This window comes from Cyphomyrmex costatus, unplaced genomic scaffold, assembly GCF_001594065.2.
Source record: "Cyphomyrmex costatus isolate MS0001 unplaced genomic scaffold, Ccosl1.0 scaffold219, whole genome shotgun sequence".
In the NCBI taxonomy this organism is placed as follows: domain Eukaryota; kingdom Metazoa; phylum Arthropoda; class Insecta; order Hymenoptera; family Formicidae; genus Cyphomyrmex; species Cyphomyrmex costatus.
This window is the reverse complement of record NW_017276246.1, coordinates 183,187-205,231: the sequence shown is the minus strand read 5'-3', so window position 1 is coordinate 205,231 and position 22,045 is coordinate 183,187. Positions and strand designations below refer to the sequence as shown.

The 22,045-nt window shown below is 32.2% G+C and overlaps 1 protein-coding gene across 2 annotated transcripts in view; it reads left to right on the top strand.

Moving 5' to 3' along the window:
* The first annotated feature begins 3,685 nt into the window (after positions 1 to 3,685).
* The window catches only part of LOC108773722 (lachesin), an 85,634-nt gene continuing 67,274 nt past the window's right edge, over positions 3,686 to 22,045 (top strand). For both annotated transcript variants that reach the window (XM_018539632.1, XM_018539633.1), the window contains exons 1-3: positions 3,686 to 3,814; positions 14,253 to 14,460; positions 21,436 to 21,594. In XM_018539632.1, the coding sequence (XP_018395134.1) occupies positions 3,809 to 3,814; positions 14,253 to 14,460; positions 21,436 to 21,594 (373 nt within the window). In that variant the 5' untranslated portion in view covers positions 3,686 to 3,808. The remainder of the gene's footprint in view (positions 3,815 to 14,252; positions 14,461 to 21,435; positions 21,595 to 22,045) is intronic.

Here is a 22,045-nt window from a genome sequence, read left to right as displayed (position 1 = left end):
TTGCATTTGTTAATATTACAATTATTTTTTAATGTAAATAGTATATTAAGAAACGATATCAATGTTAAAAAATTAAAAAAAAAAAAGTTTCCACACATTAATATGTTTAAAAGCAATTCTAACTCAATTTTACATTTATTTAATATTTTATTTATAATTATGAAACAAAAGAACGAATTGTTTTAATTGATCCTGTAAGTTTGCATTAAACAATATCCCACAATATAAACTACGTTTATTTTTTAAATAACAGTAGTATAAATAAAAAATGTTTTCATTTAAAAATTTCTCACGTTAAAACAATGATTTTGAAGAATAAATTATTCATTCCACTGTGTTCGTTCAACTTTACTTGAACTTTAATTTATTTAAATTAAATTGAGAGGTTGAAGACGAGCCAGAGTTATTCATTATTACAGATCTGATAAATTCACTATTTGAATTTTATAGCCCTTTTTGTAGTAAAATTGTTCTTCGTTCGTGTAAACATATTGCAATTACTAATTATACTACCGTATATCAGCTGTTATGCGTATTCATATGAATAATATCATAGTTGTACGGCATATTATAGATAGGTTAAATTCAGATGCTAAAAATGTGCAAATATGTGCATAAGCATGGTTTAGCATTATTACATAACTATACGCTGCTACTTAGATATTCATACGACAGTTTGAATAGAAATAACGATGCAGTTTCTTCAATAATTAAATAGAATATTATTCGATAATTTGCTCTGTACATGTAAGCTATATTTCGACGCGTATAATGTCGCTACCTTTGAACAGTTGTATGCTAAAGCAGTATGAATAACCAATCTAATATCAATATTGGTTGAATACGGAATCGATCGTGGAACCTAACGTTTTGTTGATATATTAATATTGTACCCGCGAGTTTCTTCAAGTTCATTCTACTAATATTTTTCGCAAGTAAATTTCACGAAGAGACATAAAAGATTAATCTTTCGGTGAATCATATTTATTCTTTTGTATATATAGCATCTATAAGAATCAACAATTATTTCAAAGTGATGAAGTATAAATTGCAATTTAATAAGTTACTTAATATAAATGACCGTTTGTGTGTTTGTTTTTAATAATCAGTATTCAAAATATCTTTTAATATTTTTGCAAAATATTTCCCGTTCGCTTGCTTGCTAATTTTTACGAATACGTAATAATTATTGTATATAAGTTTCAATTTTTATCAATTTTCTGTACCCGACCATTTTAAGTAAACACAATTCCTTTCTATATCGTAAATCGTAAATGGTGTTCGTATGATGGCTATAAGTATTCTGCCTTTTTATTTGATTTTACTACCAAATATGAGAAAATGCACTTTGGAGACGGCGGCTAGCGAATACATATCATTCTCTTGGAGCACGTATTTTTAGTCGTAGAAGTCATAGACCAGAGATCATAGCGGAAATCCCGATGGCACACCATAATGTATCATACCGATGATCCGATCGTGAGTTACGGAGTTTTGAAGTACAAGAGTGGATTTACGATGGTGCGTGAAAGTTAGCCGCTGATCTGGCTCCAAGTGGCTGAATTCACTCTTGCACTTCGAAACCCCATAACTTACGAATGGAGACGTCAGGACGTTATGGAATAACGCAACGATTCTATTCGTCCCACAATTTTTGTATCTCTGTAAATGGACGACTACCACGTCCACATTGAAAGAATATTTTCATCTAACTCAATTTTCTTTTTGTATATTTTGGAACAATATGAAAACATTATTTAATAGATTTTTTTAATGGACAATGATTTGATTTTTATCTACCACATCTTTCGATGGTTTTCTATGTTTAACGACGACAAAGCATTTATAAAGTATGATATTAATTAAAATTATAATAGTGCGAAGTTTGTTTCAAAAGTTATTTTTCATATTCGATATGTTTAAAGTTTTCATCTTATTGTTAGATATTATTGGTCGTTATTTTAATATTGTCTCTAAAAAATGTATCAGCTCAGAATAAATTGCCACAATAATTTATGTAATTATCTTCTTCTAACTAATCGGATCTATTTTGTAAAATACTTATACGAAACTTACAAATTTATAGAAATTATAGTATATCTAATAAATAAATCTATAATAAAAATATATAATAAAAAATTTATTATAATATAATAAATTATAAAAATTAAACTTTGTTTCAGAATCGGTAACTTTAGTGACATCTATTTATTTACATTTATATTATATTATTTCTTTATTATTTTTCCTTAAATACGTTTATCTGTCGAATTAAACATTAATATTAAGTTAATTTTAAAAATATAAAATATTAAAAAATATTGACATTTTAACGAAATTGCGTTTTAAAAACAAGTTTATTAAATTTGGTGAATAAAATTTATTAAACTATCAATAAAAGTAAAATGTAATCTACTTAATATCAACATAATATAAATTTCAGCATAGAGAATTTAAACTTTTAATAAAAAGATTAAAACATAGTCTATAAAATAGCACATATATTTAAAGTGTTAAAACATATATTTATATCACAAAATAAATTTCCCATTATAAACATTCAACGCTAATTGCAAACATATAAATCTGTAACCAACATTGATACATCAACATGACACTGTTTGCTAAAGAAATAAAAATTAAAAAAAATAGATATTTGACATAGCATCGAGTTATAAATCAATTTAATTAAAAATCGATAAACTAAAAAAAACATTGACCGTTAGTCGAAATATATATATCCAAAATTTAATATGCCATGGTATAGAATGTGGTAGCATGTATTTGAAATACTTTTATTTGAAAAAAATATTTATAAGAAAATTGTATTTCATTTATATATTAAAACAAAATGTTTATATATCTGTGAATTTAAATCTTCAAGCAATTTATTTATATGTATTTAATATTTTCTTGTATAATAAAGTATTAAAATGTCTAAATATCGGATCAATAAAAGTATCAATATTAATTTGATGAACTTTACTTAAATGTATATTGTGCGTTTTGCACAATTAAACGAACTAAATGAATTATGAACTTATTAAATAAACGATAAGTTGATGAATTATTAAAGTTCATTTCGAGTTCATTTATTTTTTATAAAAATTTTCTTAAAAATTTCCGTAGAAAACCGTTCATCCTCATGTACGCCATATTCGTATCATAATTATGTGAAATCGCGTATCGTACGGCACCCTGCCTCGTCACAAGAATAGACTGTTAATACGACAAAGGAACAAATGATAAACGAACAGCAAATTATTTACCCCACGGTTGCTCCGCCGTTGCCCGATGCTTCTCCGTGTCGCCTCCGACGTTTCTCTCCCGGCTCTTTCGTGGCACTCACACAACACTCGCGACAGGACGAGTTAATTACGAGCGTACGCGCAGTGATCACCGGAGTACGAGAGAATCGCGCGGCATTCTCGACATTAACCACATCCGACGCACTGATCCGACGCTTTACCGTGCTTTACCGCGCTGCACGACGGGGAAGGTGAACGCGAAAGAATCACGGATTGTGCCACACGCTCCGCTCGACACCCGCGACGTCGCACGTAAGTTTAGTGTAATGTAACCGGACGAATCTCGAACAACCGGCAACAGTGTGGGCGAATTCGAGAAGAGCACGCAGCCAACTTCACGCGCCACGCGTCGCGCGAGCGAGGTGACGGTTACGGTTTACGTTTGTCGCTCCAAGTGTTCCAGTTCCAACGACAGAGCCCCACGCTCACGTTTCGGACTCGTGTTGCCGAGCGTTTCTATTATCCCGCATTATACGACAGCGAGGAGCGAGAGGACAAACATGGGGGTGAGTTGAAATTAAAGATAATTATTCACCAGATGTACAACGGTCGTAATGCGGCGTTTGCCGCTTCTATGGGCTCTGGGGCTACTCGACGAGAGTTTCCGACCGAATGAATCGCGCTAGATGCGCACTTTAACAAATTACCAGCGTACAAACGTCGAATTTACGCTACGCGGTTGACGGCTGTTAAAACGTGGGGTTAATTACGATTGTATACCCCCGCTGGTTAAATGCGCGTCGCGATGCCTGCCTCGGCTCGGAATCGATTCCTGCTTATCCGCGGCGGAGTTTTCGTTAACGACCGAAAAAAAGAGGTGAAAACGACGGCCGACTTCACTCCGATACCCGCGCGCGACGCGACGTGAATCAAGTTACTTAACTCAGACGCGTGTATATATATATGTATGTATATCGTTTGAGAATATAGAAACGGCATCCCGGACGTTGCGCGCATATTTATTTTCGACATAAATCCTGCGAAACGCGTATATTATTTACGAACGATCGGTAGGTACGTCACGATTTACTATTTGATTACTCGGGTTATCTGATCCACGTATTCCATCCTTGTTTAACATTGGATGAATATCAATACAATAAAGATAAATAATGCTCGCTTTGCCGCTGTTATAAGATTGTTTAATATTATTTTGTGGTTTATACATTTCGATCGAGAGAGGAATTAAGGGCAGATAATATTGAAGAATTATTATATTAATAATTATATTAAATTAAATTAAATTAATATCCGCTCAAATAAATTTTTCAAGTTAAACGTAATAAACCTTCCAAGTCAAGAACTAATTGAGCCATACTAGTTGTTAGATATATATATATATATATAAATCTGTTATAATAATAACACCGGTATACGGAAAAGTTTCGACTTTACAAAGTCCTCAACAGCCGCAACCAAATTGTCACCACTTCTAATAAATTAATTTAGTATACCGATGTTATTATTATAATAGATTTATATATATATCTAACAACTAGTATGGCTCAATTTGTTCTTGAGGTTTATAACGTTAAATTATGTTAAATTATATATTAAAGTATAATTATATTAATAATCAATATATAAACCTACGTAATCAAAAATTATACATCGATATAAAGGCAAATAGAGTCACAATGTTAGGTATAATTTAATAAAACTTATTTAATCTCTCTCTAATTCGTGATCCATACGATTAAGAGGAATTCCGGACGTTTCGACAATAGTTTTTTAAATTCTAACTAACATTGTGACTCTCTATTTGCCTTTCTATAGATAATTTTTGATTACATAGGTTTATATTTATATTGATTATTAATTGTGAGAATCGTTATCTTGATATTGCTTTAACATTTAAGGTTTTAAAATTGTTATTATAATTATATTAAAGAATTTTTTACAACAATTGCAAAGCTACCATTTTTGCTAAACGCAATCATTGCGAAACCTACCATGGCTGCATTTCCAATATGTGCAACACTTTTAAAATCATTCATTTCATTCTTAGTCGGAGCACTATTAGTTAGAGCGAAAGGCAACAAGTATTTCGGTTTTCCGATTACCATCTCGTTTGCCCGATAATCTTAAGTTGGAGCAATTCTGTAATTGTTAAGGAATAGTCATGTTCGTGTTCTGTCATTCAAATTAACTTTCCTATTCTTTGCTCCCGGTATTTTCAGCCAGAATCTTAAGTAACGGTTTCCGGATTAAATTTGTGACAAAATATCATTTATTAACTGTCATATCTTACAGTACTAGTTAGCGAACACGATCCAGTTGTTGGACAGAATATAACAAAAATTTGTAATATTAACCGTTTAATGAAACGTATACCTACTATTCTAAATAAATTCGTCCTGTCAAATTTTTATAAATTTATTTAGAGTCCCATATATCATTAAAAGCTTAATATTTTACCATTTTTATCATTTTGTCCACTAATTGATACATTTACTTTATATACCTATACGGGTATTGAAAAGAGAACTAAAGATGCCGAATACAAAGTACAAGCAACACGAGTAGATCTAATATTCGTGAGCTTTGTAAGCGCCAAGTGAAACGCACTCTGTTTGATGCGAGAAATGATCGCGCTCCTTCCGTTCCGGCCACTTCCGGCTTCCTTCCGTCGCGGTTACGCGAAAGATAATGAGACGACGCACGTCTCCGTGCCACTATACGTCCCTCTCCACCCCACTGCTAAGATTAAACGCGCTGACCTTGTGTGTACAAACAGCACGCCCGCCGCCGCACCAGCGGTCGTATTTATTTACGTCACGCCGCGAAGCGTCGTGTCAGCCAAAATTATCGCTACGAGATATTTATCTGCGTATAGCAAAATAGATGTACACCGTTCTCCGCGCCGCAAAGTTGATGGTACTGTTACCGTACGCCGCGCCGCGGCCGTTGATTACGCTTTGTTTTGTGAACTCGTTCGTGCTATCGTATACGAGCTAATGATTTCGTTCTGTTCTGCTGAGAAAATTCGAAGAAATACAACAGAAATATTTTATGAAAATCCTAATTTAATAATGTAATTTGATTTTTATGTTATAAATATAACTAACAGGATATATATATATATATATATATATATGTGTTATTGAAGATGATATATAAATACATATTATTAATTTTAATTATATATTAAGCTCATTTTGAACAGTTCATTTTCGTTTAATATTTTAGAACAGAATTATATTTGTAATTTTATGTGCCGTGTATTTTAATACGTATATGTTTTAATATATATATACATTTTTTTTATGTGTATATATAATATTCCGATCTCTCTTAAAATCTTGTTTATTATTACGTGAAAAATATAAATAAATTTCTATTCCGAATTCTGACATAAATTATAAATAATAATTGAGCTTAATGTATTATTATTTAATTGAAAATAAAAATGATTAATATGATTGAAAATGAAAATGATGAAATATCCTCTTTTAAAAGTTCTCCAGCAGATATCTATTGAAGAATAAAATCTATTTTGATCGAATACATATTTATATAAATTAATTAATTACTATTTTTATATTAAATTTTTATTTATATAACTTTTTTATATTATATTTTTAGTTAGTATAATTGAGTATTTGTTATCGAGAAAAAAACAGATTAAATTGTCATAAAACACAATCGCGGTTTAATCGCATTTTTTCAATTTAAAATTACACATTTTTTGCTTTAGGATGGAAAAATGATAATAGTAAAAATAAACTTTTGACACACATATAGTTACATCAGATATTTTTTGATCGAAATGAAAATCAACTTTATTCCTCATATGAATATTGGATTTTTCATGTTTGTTGATAAGTATATGTATCTATTTATTTTTATATACATGTACTTAAATATATAATTGATATGATTATATATATCAACATTTAAAATGTCTGTATTACTACTACTTATTCGTATTTATAACCGCATTTCTATTAAAAAATTTAACTGCAACTGTTCTTTCGAAGTGTGACAATTCAATAAGAGAATCTTGATATTCAATTATTGATACATTCACACACATGCAGTTAAAAAAAATATATATTTTGAACAAATGTATGTTACTAGTTTCACTCATCACAAAAAGAGAGCAGCGCAAGAAAATTATCGTGTAATATTATCATTTAGAGTATAAAAGGAAGCAGAGTGTTCTATACATAATTCGTAATATAAAACTTTAAAAATATATTCTTAAACTTCAAATCGAATTTTTCATAAAAATGTTTGTTCTATTTCCCGGAATAGCCGTGAATTATCTATTCTTTTTAAATGTAGGGAATTTCTTTTCAACTCATACTTTCGGATTTTAATGATATTATTTTTTACTAACTGATGAAAAATTCAGAATCTATAATATTAACACATAACGTATGTCTACGAAAATCGATTATTGATTCGCGAGAAATAGAACTTGGGTCGTGTGTCAGAATAAACTTCTCTGATTAAAAAAATCCCCTCATATTATAAATTTAAGTTACAAATATCGAACTGATTAATTTCATTACGATGACACACAATCTTATGTTTTCTCTTCTTACTACATCTTCGTCTTTCTACGACATCGAGGGTTATATTGCCGATATCGCCAGTGATCGTTTATTTGTTTTCATACTTTTTCGTTTGCTCTCTTTAAATGCAATAATATTTTCGAATAACAACATGCTCCCGCTGGTGAGTGGACAAACACACTTTGTCGCGGCGCATTCCATTTTTTCCGTTTTCCTTCGTAAAGTGAACGAGGCGTAATGCGAGATCGTCGGACTACGTGACGATTAAACCGCAACTCGGTGGCCGTTGCCAGCGAGTGGTTCGAACGGCCGTCCATATTTCGGCGTCGAAACGTCGAAGGGGATTCACGACCGACGTGGGTCCGCCAGGACAACGTGAATTAAAGCGGCGAGCTAAATGGCCATATCGGAAGAAGCGCAGCGCGATGTGTTTTCTCGAATAAAAAAGGATATTTCAGCCCAAGCACTTAGCGAATGATTTTTAAATTGAATCACGTCTCTCACCCTGCGTTTCCACTGGCGGGCACTGCGGAACCGAGGGAACGCTCGAACTCCGCTAGAAAGAACGTGTTGACAAGCGGAGGGCGGCGAGGGCGGCGCGCAATGCTTCTCGCTAGCGCGATGTCTTTCTGGCTGACAAGAAGCAGCATCCGGTTCTCTGTCGTTATGATCTAGCTGTGGCACTAGGTTGTTTGATGAAAATGCGAGGCGCTACGCGGTTGAAATATTATATCTGTCGTATACGTACGTTTTAAAACATTGTATATATGATTTCTGGTAACAATGTATGTATAGTAATGGACAACTTTTACACAACAGGATTATAAACAGAGTGAAGTAAAAAGAAATATAATTTCGATATTTTATATGTATAATATTTAATGTTTCCTCCAATAATAAGTAAATATTTTAATAACTTATATAAAATTGTAAAAATACAGAAAATTAACATAAACGACTTGATATTAGAATAGACTTATAATACTATTTCGAGTAGACGCGAATATAGATAAAACTTGAAGACTGCATACATATGTATACATATAACTCTCTTATTTTAAGACGGAAAACACAGTTAAAAGTATGTTATTAAATAAATAATTTCTTTTATCAAAGATAGAACTGATGTAATATTAATATTATATTACTTTATTCAATTTTTTCTTTTTTATCCTGCTATTACCTATACATTTTACCTTTGTTATGCATTTTCTGGAAACAATCGAGTACCAATTATTAATCGGTCATGCATCGTTTAAGTTGATGCATTAATTTTTTTTATTGAAAAGTTTCATATTATGTGAATTTCGCGCGGTGTAAGATAATCTCACCTATTTACAGTCTTTGACACAAAGTTTCCAGGTGCTCTTAGCACTCACGGTAGTACTCTCGTACTTCCGGCCTGTGCAATGGCTTAGCGCTCTATGATAATTAAGAGGTTGTCTACAACCTCGAAGCACTCGACAGCTTGTGGGATAAGTGGTCCTAATACATTTATCTATAAGGTGTCCTAAGTTCGTGTATGGTATGGTATGAGCGTGAGATAAGAAGGGGTTACTAATGAAGAAGCTCCCGCAAGTCTCGGCACACCTCACTGTTACTTCTCCATTCATTAATTTAACAGATCCAGAAATCCAGATTTTACGTAAATAAAACGCACCTACCTGGCAATACTGTTAATTTGTTATCGTGTAAAACGAAACTCGAAGAAAATCTAATTCCGACACAAAACGATGGCGTGTCGAGAGACAATTTATCGCGGTCAATTTGTTGAACCTAGCTGCAGGGAGGAGAACATGGCCGACCGGTCTGAATTTTCGACAGTTTGAGTGCCAATCTGATCCAATTTTATACAGAGAAGTACAACGAAAGTTCGGCGAACTTAACTGACTTAACCGACTTTTCTCGTCGTTTTACACGTATATCTATTCGGATATCTTTCGATATCTAAACAATTGTATTTACGTATGCGAGAAAATAAAGTGTCTGTAATAATAAGATGCGAGTATTTAAAGTTAATGATAGCGTTATTCAATAAATTTGTTTTGCTTCCATAAAATTAATAAGAAGGAAGAAAACAAGGATAGGAAAGCTGATCCTTCTCGATTAATTCTGTGTCAATTCATAAATAAACGCGAGTATAAGACTTCTCAAAGATTTCTGTCAAATTTCATATTGAATAAATTTAAAAGTACTCCCAGTGAAAGTGATTAATAATATTTCTTATAAATTTATATAGTTTTCAATTCAACCAAACTGTACTCCGATTATTATTTATCGATCTTAAAACAGTTTTCTCTAAAATTGGAGTAGTAATATCACAAATTAAATTTACAAGCGATTTAATATTATCGATGCAAATAAGCATCTTAGAAAGCTGTTAATAATTTGTTGCTAATAAGCGTCTTAAAAACAGTAAATAATTTATTGCGAAGAATGTTACCTCAGCTGAACTTCGAACTCGGATATTGTCAACTTATTTGCGTCAATAATATTAAATTACTTATCAATTTAATTTGTGGTATTACTCCTACTGTCTTCATTTAGGACTGTGTTTTAAGTCCGACAAATAATCGGTGCATAATTTGCTTAAATTGAAAATTGTATAAATTTACAAGAAATGTTATTAGTTGTAAAGAACCTTAATCGAATATAGCATTTTTTTACTCATGTGTGTATTCAATCTCATTGATCAAGATTCTCACTTAAATGTTGTTCAAAAATATTTAGAGAGCTTTTTAAAAAGATAATGGAAAAAATAGTCTGCAAGTAAAAATAAAAATATGTTCAAGTCAATAGCAAGAATTGCATTCTGTTGTGATTTTGTTTTGAGTTATACTTGGTAAATTTGACAAAAACCCTTCTTATTAATCTGTACATCTCTATATAAAAAGTATCACTTGTACATATAATCGCTAAAAAAAACTGGAGCTAACCATCAGCGAGCTTAATGTGCCTATTAAGCGAAACTATCAGCCTCGGTAGAGGTTCATACGCTGCATGGATTCTCCGGTCTGAAGGTCTCGACAGCTTGCGGGTTAAGTGGTTGTAATACATTCAGCCGGAATGTGGTCCAACTTTCCACATACACAATGGCCAAGAGTTGGGGAGACGACGGGAAGGGGTGTGCGAGACGGTTGGCTCAACCGACAGCCACGCTGCTCTTTCGCTTTCCACGGTTCTGTATAAACCGCCTAGTGAATGTGTTTGCGTACGCGGGGACCATGGAGTACTCGCGTGGAAGAAGAACGTTGGAAAGGACGAAGAGAGTTGATCTTGACGTTAACTATAGGTCTCCCGGTCCAGACGTACCGAGGGGTGGGAACGGAGGAGGAAAAGGGAGTCACGAACTAGTCGTGGAAAGAGAGAAATAGAAAAGGAGAATGTGGTAGAAAAGAAGATACCGGCAACACATAGCCAGCGCCAAGCCAGACTGGACGGCGCTGAGCTCGTCGCCCTCGTAGTAAACAAAGCTGTAACTCTCCTCTCACGCTGAGGAATCAATGCTTCGTGCCACGGCTCTTGGGGGAACAAACTCCTAGAGCAAACCTCCCTCGCGCGCCCGCGCATCTATCTTAGTTTTGGTGTGGCTTGCATGTTGATGCGTCGGAAAGCGAGCTGCAAGTCTCGGAAAGATGGTCACTCGAATTTACTTTCCGCGTATAGCTCTCTTCTTGTCACCTTCGTATCGCGGCGTCTTCAACTTTACGAAATACCAATTTTACATCGTTGCAAGCGGATCGTCGAGGTCGTCGTGAAGTGACGAAGCAGATAAAAGGTAGAAATTGGTTTCTCGTTGCATGGAGATTGCGTCGGTGCCGTTGAGAATTACGCTTTTAATAATGGACTTTTCTGTCTTATGACTGCAATATTTTTCTTGTTTCTTTTTTTTTTTTTGTGTTTATTGAATGCAATAAGAACCTGAAGGAGAAGCAGGTTCAACGCTTGCTCTTACAAAGCAAGCAATGACAATCAAAGGAAATAGAGAATACAATAGTATTTCCTTCGATTATCCGTATGCCAATGAAAAAGATCAAACGAAGCTAAGGACCCTTATTGTTCTGTAAAGAACATAGGTGCCCAAGCTTATAACTCATTTTATCTGGATCTTCTCCAAGAATTTTTTAAAGAATGTTACAAAGTTGAGAAAACTCTTTTAAAATGTACGAAAAGTATCGCATCATTTAACAATTTCTGCTTTATCCTCAATAAATTTTTCTAATGAAGTGAACTTGTAACTTATAACCACGTGACAACTATTTCAATTAAACACAGAATTCAATGTACAAAACAGACGATTGTATTTTATTTTTAATGTGGTTCATCTTTTGTAAAATAAAGTGAAGTAAATTCGGTTTCACATTTTTGTAATTTTCATTTGTATTAAAAAAAAATTACGCCTAAAAGAATTATATTTTAATACATATATTCGACAAACTGGAATAAAAAAATAATTTAAAAAAAAAAGAAGAATTGTATGTAAATCGTAATGTAAAGCTGCCATCATGAAATTCGAACAATTGATACGTTGTTGCGGAAAGGCAAATGATGAAAGTGTCAACTGCGTTTTTCAGTATCTATGCAATCCCACCGACGCGACGCCGGGAATCCCCGCCGAGATTCGTATATCTCTGCGAAGATAACCGCCGACAGCCGCCGGTGCAAGAGCGACTGGATAAATGGTGGACGAAAATTCGGTTACGGTCGGAAGACGCGAGAAACGACTGCGAAACGATCTTAGTTCCAAGTCAGAAGCGAATAGTTATGCTTGTTGAGATTTATGATCGTAGAAATACTTTGTTCCTCTATTGCATCAATCGATTGTAAACGGTAAATTCATATAAAGTAAATCTATCTACTATAGTTAAAGGACAGTCATAGTGCGGGCTTGACCTAAAAAATTATTGAATGAAATAATAAAAACTTTAAATATTACAACTTTTAAAAATTTGTATGGCTCTAAATAAATTCGTTATTTATATAATAATATGAATTTATTTAGAGTCATACATATCATTAAAAACTTAATATTAAAAATTTTTGTCATTTTGTTCAATAATTGAATCGTGCCGATTAACGTGTTTATCTTATATGTGACTTTATCGTGAAGACTTTGAATCTTCTTGCATTTCTCGAGAAATTGCGTTTCGAAAATCTATCTTGCCTTTTTGTACTCTTCTCTCGTAAATAATATTGTAATTGTAATATATTTTAATAATTATATGTATTATTAATAACAGAACAATTGCGACTTTTCTAATAAATTATGATGAGATATTCTCTTTTATCTTCGCGCGGCTCTCTGGCAAGCCTCTCGCGCGAACATTACGGGTTAGCGTCGCGACGCCGAGAGTTATCACGATGGCGCAATATAGCCTGTCTGTACAACAGCGCATTTGCACATTGTGAAAGGGAGCGGGCTGTGTTGAAGTGCAACGTTCCTCGTGCTCGAGCGAAAGAACTCGCTGCCCTTCTTATTTCTCCAGGGACTTTTCGCAGCGAGCGAATGAGAGATCAGAATTCTCTTTATTCTCTACCTCGCCCCTCGTTTCTCTTTGTTACCTTTCTTCGGCCTTCACTTTCTTCGACGTGAATAGGAAAATCGGCTAAATATCTCAGAGCACTTCCGTATCTCGTTGTCGCGATACTTTCTACTTATCTCCGCCTCCGTTTTCTTATTCTATTTTTCCCTACTTCGATGAGGATGGAAAGCTTACATATTTTTCGCGACAATAGCAATCGATGCTATGCAACCATCCAGATGCTCAATAAGCGGTCATTTAACGAGAGAAAAATGGTCGGGCTCTCTCTCTCTCTCTCTCTACGGGGACACCAGTTTTTATTCGTCTGCACAGCATCATCGTGTGTTCTCGGAAAACTTTGCTCGTATAAAACATCAAGCGCATATCACAACGCGCTATATACAAATACATTGCACGTTAGTACATACATATGCCCTCGAAATCCCGGAGCGATTTATCCCACTGGTGAATATCTATAACCATAGTAGGTTTGTAGATCACTCCATGCTTGAAAGCATCATTGATCATCCGTCTCGTTCGCGAATCTCAATCCTATATTTTCTTGTTCTTTTCCTTCCTTTATATCGTTACTATACATCTTTATTCTTTTTCCATACCATACGTATCCTCCTTGCATTTTGGCGCGCAACTAAAAATTGAAAAGATATAATATCTACCCATACCGTTCCCCCGTGGTGGTTGAAGAATCTCTTTATTCGAAATCTTAACGTTAATGAGAAAACAAGGTGCAGTTAATAACGCGCCTTGCAAAATACACGTACAATTTTTAATGGGAATGATATTACGAAGTATCTCGTTATGAGAACGAGCAGCAACTTTGTAAAAATCGATACATGAATTGCGTTTATACGATGTATAATGTGATATCCATCTCGTTTCAGGTGGCCTGGATGCTTTTCGACAAGAGCGCTATTCTGACGGTACAGAATCACGTTATTACCAGGAACCCCAGAATATCCGTGTCGCACGATAAGCACAGGACCTGGTTCCTACATATCAACGACGTGCACGAGGAGGACAAGGGAAAGTACATGTGCCAGATTAACACTGCTGCCGCCAAAACGCAATATGGCTACCTACACGTCGTAGGTAAGGCGCTCTGTTTATGTGTTATATTGGGTTTTATATAATATTAAAAATTGCTTTTATATATATAATAAAATTATATATTTCGATGTCGCTTGGACGTGCAGAATAAATTTTTAAACATATTAGTTTAATTTTAATTTTGATATGAGAATAATATACTTCGATATTATTTCTAATATCAATAACAATAATTATTAATTTGTATAAAAAGTTAAAAATAGATTTTGCAGATTAATAATAATATTACGGAATATTTTGTTTTTGGATTTATAAAGTTAGAATAATAATAATTTAATCAGAAAACGATATTATTGCATTATAATTAAATTACATTTCTTGAGATATTTTTAAATATTGTATATGACATTGTATTATGCACAATTTAACTAAGCTATTAGGAGTCAGCGCTAGAACGAATATTGTGCAGTGTAACAATGTACAAATTTCAGTCAGAAAATTAAAACAATGAACGTTTCTGCTCAATTTTGAGCCATCTCCAGCAATTATGATTTACGACTCATAATTCAACGTTATATGCGGTAAAATGAAATATTGCTGCAGATGGCTCAAAATTGAACAGAAACGTTCATTGTTTTAATTTTCTGACTAAAATTTGTTTTATTACACTGCGCAATATTCGTTCCAGCGCTGACTCCTAATAGGCTAGTTAAATTGTGCATAGTCTTATTATATGAATTAAAGGAGTCTTATAAAAAACTTAATTTTTTATTGTTAACATTATATTATATGTAACATATCTACTACAGATAATTTTAAAAATGGAGAGAGATGTTTTTATTAATGGATGTAGCATGTAATACTTAAAATTATTAAGATATATTAAAATAACTCTCTTACTACTAATTTAAAATTTGATATTTAAGTAGCAAATTATAGCTCTATTTTTATTAAAAAATTGACTTTTTCCTAATATTAGAATTCTAATATTTTATTTAGATAGGTAGGGCAGAATGAGAAAACTGCAAACACTTAGAAAAAAAAGCTAAATGTAGCCGACAAAGTTTAATTAATAGAAATATTTACTCAAAAGATATTTTTATTATTGTTTGACTGTAAATTATTGCAAATTAATAATTAACATTCATATACGTATTATCATTATATAAACTATAATTTTAAACAAAATCCTGCGTTACTACGCAGAACAGTGCCGAATTTTGTATTTTGTTTAAAGTTATGGTTTATAATTTATATTAATAATATACATATAAATGTTAATCACTATAGTTTAAAATAAATATTCTTTGAATAAAGATTTCTATAATTGATAAATAATCGTGTCTGCTTTATATATTTGTAATTCTCCCTATATCGAAACCATCGAAAACGTAATGGTATTATCTTAAACGGCGTGTGCATTCTATGTTCACGAGTTATAGGCATTAAATGAATCGGACTATCATTGGACGCGAGAAATGAGAAGTTATCACTACTCTAATATACTGCAACAGTATCGTTCGTGTTTATCCTATGTTTGTAATTTCCCCTCTATACATTTCCATATATATATAAAATAAATTTATTTATAAAAGATAATTATTTCTATTAGCGAATAATGACGACCACATTTTCTCGCTAATATGTCTTACTGTATTTCATCATTTTCGAAAAAAAGTACTATTTTATTCCGTTTTACGTTAATTCTGCGGCGCCATTATAGCAGAGAACATGCCACGGTCGATTGTTATTTACGACTTTATCGTATCGTACTGTGAATCCATTAGATACTCCGAATAAATCTCATTTCGCGTAATGGAGTCAGTTTACCGGAGTCACGAAGTTTGCAACAGAGCATAAGCATTTTATCGCAGCCGTCTAAACAGATTTATGTTTAGAGAGCGAAAGTATCCCCTTCCCGCTAATTTTGCATGGAAAACGGAGCTATAATAATTTGATCAGTAAAAGGAGAATATCAATAAGATCTCGAGATGGTCGCCATCTCTCTGCCTGCCAAGAGAACATATTAATATCTCGAGTTTTGACATCTCAGCTACAGCCACCGTTGAAGCGAGAGCAACGATACCGTGGATGGGGGCCCGGGACGGATGCGTTGGTGTGGAGTAATCAGAGGGCTAGATTAATTGTTTCCACGGGACTCTTGCTCTCCGTTACACAAACACACACAAGATCTCCTTGCGGTACTCTCTCGACACTTCGTGATAATGCCGATGGAGCCGACACAATGGCGATCTGCCATGACTACATCGCGCATAACAAGCTTCCGTCAATGTATTTAGGTATTACTAGATATCTGTCTCCATATTTGCCGCACGAGATAATCTCTCGATTCATTTTGCGGAATGGTTAGCCGATTAAACGATTCCTTTTCGGAAAAGAAAAGTAGAATTCATTGATTCATCAACTTTATAACGGTTAATTATCATCAGCACTGTATTCACCTACAAAACAAGTTTTCCCTCCATATTTAAAGTATAACTTTTTATTTTTTATGATAAGAAGAAACCCAAAACATTTTTTGAAAATAAGTTTTCACAATCATGTCAAATTTTAATACATGTGTATTTATAAATCTTACGAATAGAGAAGAATTGACCTGAAAAAAAGTTTTCGTATTTGATCGCCATGTCATTCAAATGCCGTTAAAATATCGATATTTCTTGCCATAGAAAACGTTTGTTAACTTCAGGATCAGATAAACATATCGGATATTATACGTCTCTTGTTTCTGTCTATTTAGTTATTAAACCTCTTTTCCGATTTCTCGATCTGTCGATCATACGTGGTTGCTCATCACTTTTCTATAAATAAAGCAAAAGCTCAGACTTAATCAGTAGCTCACTTTTAAATGAAATAAAAGTCAAAGAAGCTATAAAATTGAAAAGCAAACACTCAACGTATCTCTGTGTTTTTAACAGCTGAACATTTTTTAATTCTTTATGTTATATGTCTATAAAAAGATACACTTAATTTATACAAATTATTTTCTCAAAGGCTACAGATAGCAACAAAAATTTTTCTTATTATCAGTATATTTTACAAGCATTTTAAGTAACTTTTTTTAAACAGATAATAACGTAATTTTTTTTCTATATTTTTTAAATATTTAAAAACAAGTTCTATTTGAAATTTTTTGTTATATTTTTATGAATGCTTCAAATTATATAACGTATTATCAAAATTATAATATTTATTACAAAATTATCTATAAAAACAACTCATTGCTTGATCGTAAATGTATTTTGTAGTTAATCTTGTTCTATATTCTCCGTAAATGAAGTTATGAAGCGCATAAACTATGCGGCTTACATCAGTCAAGAGGCGTATCATATTGTATATTGTACGATACGATATGAACATGGCATTAGGTTCCCTAAGGGTATGCTATAATTAGCAATCTACAGCTTACAATGACTTCATTCACGATGAAGCTCAATAATCATCCTAGAATAATTCGGTCTTTTGAAATATGTTCCAGTGGAATAAAACAGCGTTCTAAAATTATAACAATAATACAACGTATTTTGTAAGTTTATTATATTTATATGAAATGATACATACGTATTATACATCTTTTTGCATTACAGAAACAATTGTTTTTCAATCCTGCGATTCTCTCTTCAATTTATATTTAAAATCTATATTATGAATTTTATCAGTATAGTATATTATTAAAATAATAGATATTTTTATCAATTATATAGATTTGTTGCTTATTTTAAAAATTGAAAAATTAAGATCAGCTTTATATTTTTCCCGAAAGGAGGAACATTTTTATTTTGCTAGAGAGATACTGGCAAATCGACGAAAAAACGGCGAAATCCTGTTTGGAATTGTCAATATTTGGATATTTAAATGTGTGTGATACACATAACGCATATTTTTGTGCACGTTCGAAATGTCAGAATGGTTGCCCGCGCGCGTTTACTCTCAAGACTTCCGACTCCTGTGAGCATCGTTGAGCGATCCCTCTCCTCCGACGTCTCCCGAACGTTGTGCTGCCGGAGTTTAGGACAAGTTAACGCACAACAGCGCGGCAACACGCGCGCGGTAGAGGCGGCGTTTGCGCTTGAATAATGCATCAACAGACCGTTACGCGGCTGCAGTATAACGGTGTGCAGAATGGCGAGAGTGAGGGCAGACCGCACCTCTCCCGCGCGCGTTCAATCTGCCCTTGTTCAACAATTCGGTAACACCCCGCATTAGCATTAATGCAGGATATTGGCGGACACCTGCGGTAATTCATAGGATTGGCCGCGTTCCCTCATTCCCTACGCGGTGACCACGCGGCTGTTGATAGACAAAAAGGCACATTTTCTTCTCGTTCGGATATCAGTTATAAGAATTAAATGATGCGTAAAATATCAGACGTTTTCTAGAGATAATAGTTGTTTCTGCACTGCAAGCAAATCTTACGAAAATCTACAACAAAGTCACAGTAGATAATTTTGAGATTTATATTATTAAAGGCGTATTGTATATATTTACTCAGGTATATAAATAAAGTTACTACTTACAAATTAAATTAGTTTTTTATAGTAATTAAATAATTTTTGCACGGAACTAAATTTACAATTAAAGTCGTTTATAGAAATATTTCCGTACGTAATAATTCGCTAATGAATTGTATCATTTTTCTTATTATGTTATCAACATGTACGAACATTAAAATGCAAATATAATAAAGTGTGATATTACCGTTACGTTGTATAATATTATAAAAATTTGTACATTTACATAAAAACTATAAAATATACTATTATAATTTTTGTCTAATATAAAGATATTATATTTATATAGTTAAAGATAAAAGTACAAATTATGTAAAAGTACACTATTTTATGTATTTTCACTTTAAATTGTGTATTTTTTATACATTATTTATGTAACGTTACATACTTTACACTCTTTACAGCATTTAATGACATATTGTATTATATATAACAAATTTTGATAGGAAGTAAAATTGATGTTACTTAAAAATTATTGTGCTACTTTATTTTATCCAATTGATTGTTATAACAATGCAAATTATATCGAACAATATAGAAATTCCCTTTATAATGATCATATAGGAAAAAATGCAAAGAACAATACCGGAAAAATGTATTGTGTCGAGATATGTGCGGATGTACTGCAGAGAGATTGCAATATTCTACTCGAATTAATTTCCATTATCAAAGTTAGGGCAAAACGGCTATTCAGTTCACTTGTAGTATTTTTATTCATGTGTAAAGTTATATAAAATATTGTTATGTAAAAGTTATATAAAATAATATCTTTTTTATCTCTCATATATACGTGTTCAGAAATAGTTTGTTGTGATAACTTTTAATTTCCTCTCCCTTCTCTCTCTCTCTCTCTCTCTCTGGATATATATTTTATTGCAATATTATATATTTGTATTTATATATATATGTGCGTATATATATATATATATATATATATATATATACTATATTAAATCATGTGTAAGAATTAATTATGATAAATTATTTCTGATATCTAATTTACATTATCTAAAAAAACAGAGAATAATACGAAATATTTCGGAATCCTTGGCGTTAGAGATTACGAATAGAGAAATTAAATTTTCAGTCATCTATTTGAAATTAGATATGCTATGATATAAATAATTTTACTTTCAATGTTTAAATTTACTGCTATTCAGCACATATTATTAGTGAATATTATCATCCACTGCGGCTTTTTTATTCTAAGCCTTATTTTTTTATTTCATTTGCATGGTTGCATTCTTACAGGCGTTGAACTTTAAGTTTAACGAGAAAAAGCTTTTCTTTTTGCTCGTCTGAGATTTCATAATTTTATAATTCTACGTCGTGCTAGATTTCTTCGACGTTTCTTTTGTACCCAAGAACGGACCTATTCTTAAGTGGTCTCATTCGAGTGAAAAAATGTTACTGCAGTACATTACGATTAAATTTAACAATGCGTTATATTGTATTAATTATTTCGTTATAATAATATAATCAACATTTTTAATTTGAATATGAAAAAATATATATTTTTTTGTTCGTTTATGTTACAAAATAAGATAAATTATTAATCGAGGTTATAACTAATCAAGAGAACGATTTATAATACGATAAATATAAAATTATTTTTATCTAACAAAATTTTTTGCAATTTATTTTATTTACACAATGTATACAAAAAATCATGTAAAAATTGCAAATATATATTACTAAATGACACATCGTCTTGTATTGACAACGAAAAATGTTAATAACATTGAAGCAATGTTTTTCGTTAATATGTCGATTGTCATAAATTGATTGATTAATTAGTATAAGAAGAAGATGAGTAATTTGGATGTGTCACAGTCGCATATAAGCAGCGCGATATTTGTCCATTTAAATATGTCAGCCAATGCTACCTACTTGCATTTTCAGGTTGATCAACGTCGATGTAGCAGACGACGTATGTTCAAATACTAATATTATTCATTACCACCACGACACTATAATTGAATTATACGCCTCTCGCGCACGCACGCACACGTGGTTGTCCGTTTAATTCAAGAACAGTGACGACGTGATCAATATACACAAATATGAAGTGCACAATGATATTGCTGTCGTAGCACAATTAAAGAATTATCAATAATCGATCACTGTACTGTGGCTCTTATTTATACATTTTATCTCTTTATGGAATCAAAAAGCGAGTTTCTGTAACATAATTATATTATACAATATGTAGGGAAGAAAGAGCGACGAATTTATTAAATGAGTATGTATGCCTATGTAAATCATATTGTAATACATAAATGTGTGTGCGTCTCTCTATTTATGTATGTATTACAAAAGTACCATTTCTACTTAATACTTACTACTTTATTTTTAATGAGTAATGAAACTTTAAATCATGACTGTGTTTTCTGTCTATATATCTTATTTTCCTTTCCTATCTCGTAAATTTATAAATTTTGTATTATTAGTGGTTGACCACAGCACTCTGTGTTTATTGTTATAGTGCCACCAAATATTGACGATTCGCAAAGCTCGTCGGATGCAATCGTTCGTGAGGGCGCTAATGTGAGTCTCACCTGCAAAGCGACTGGAAGTCCAATTCCTAGTATTCGTTGGAAACGAGACGACGGTACCAAAATCTCGATCAACAAAACTTTATCTGGTGCGTACAATATATTACAATAATTTATGACGAAATTTTATCGCGCGGTATATAACAAAACGATTATATTATATATTCTTGGATAGGAAATTTATTATTATTTTATTACCATTATTATTTTAACACTGCATTATATTTTCGATATTTTTCTTTTAAAATAGATTATCTAAACTTTCTATATTATTTTAATTCATTTTATTTTTCATTTTGCAACTTGCATCAGCAAACAATTTATTAGTTTGTTTTTTCGGCGGTTTTATATGTATACATATGTTACTATGTACTTTATGGGCTTAAGCTTTGAGGCAGAGTTGATGCCTTTTAAAGTACACTTTCCTATTCTTTGTTATGTATTTTACAAATCCACACATATTTTTCATTGTTTCTTATTTGCAATTTAATACAGTTATTATTATTATTATTATTATTAATTCTCTTTTAAAAATAAAGA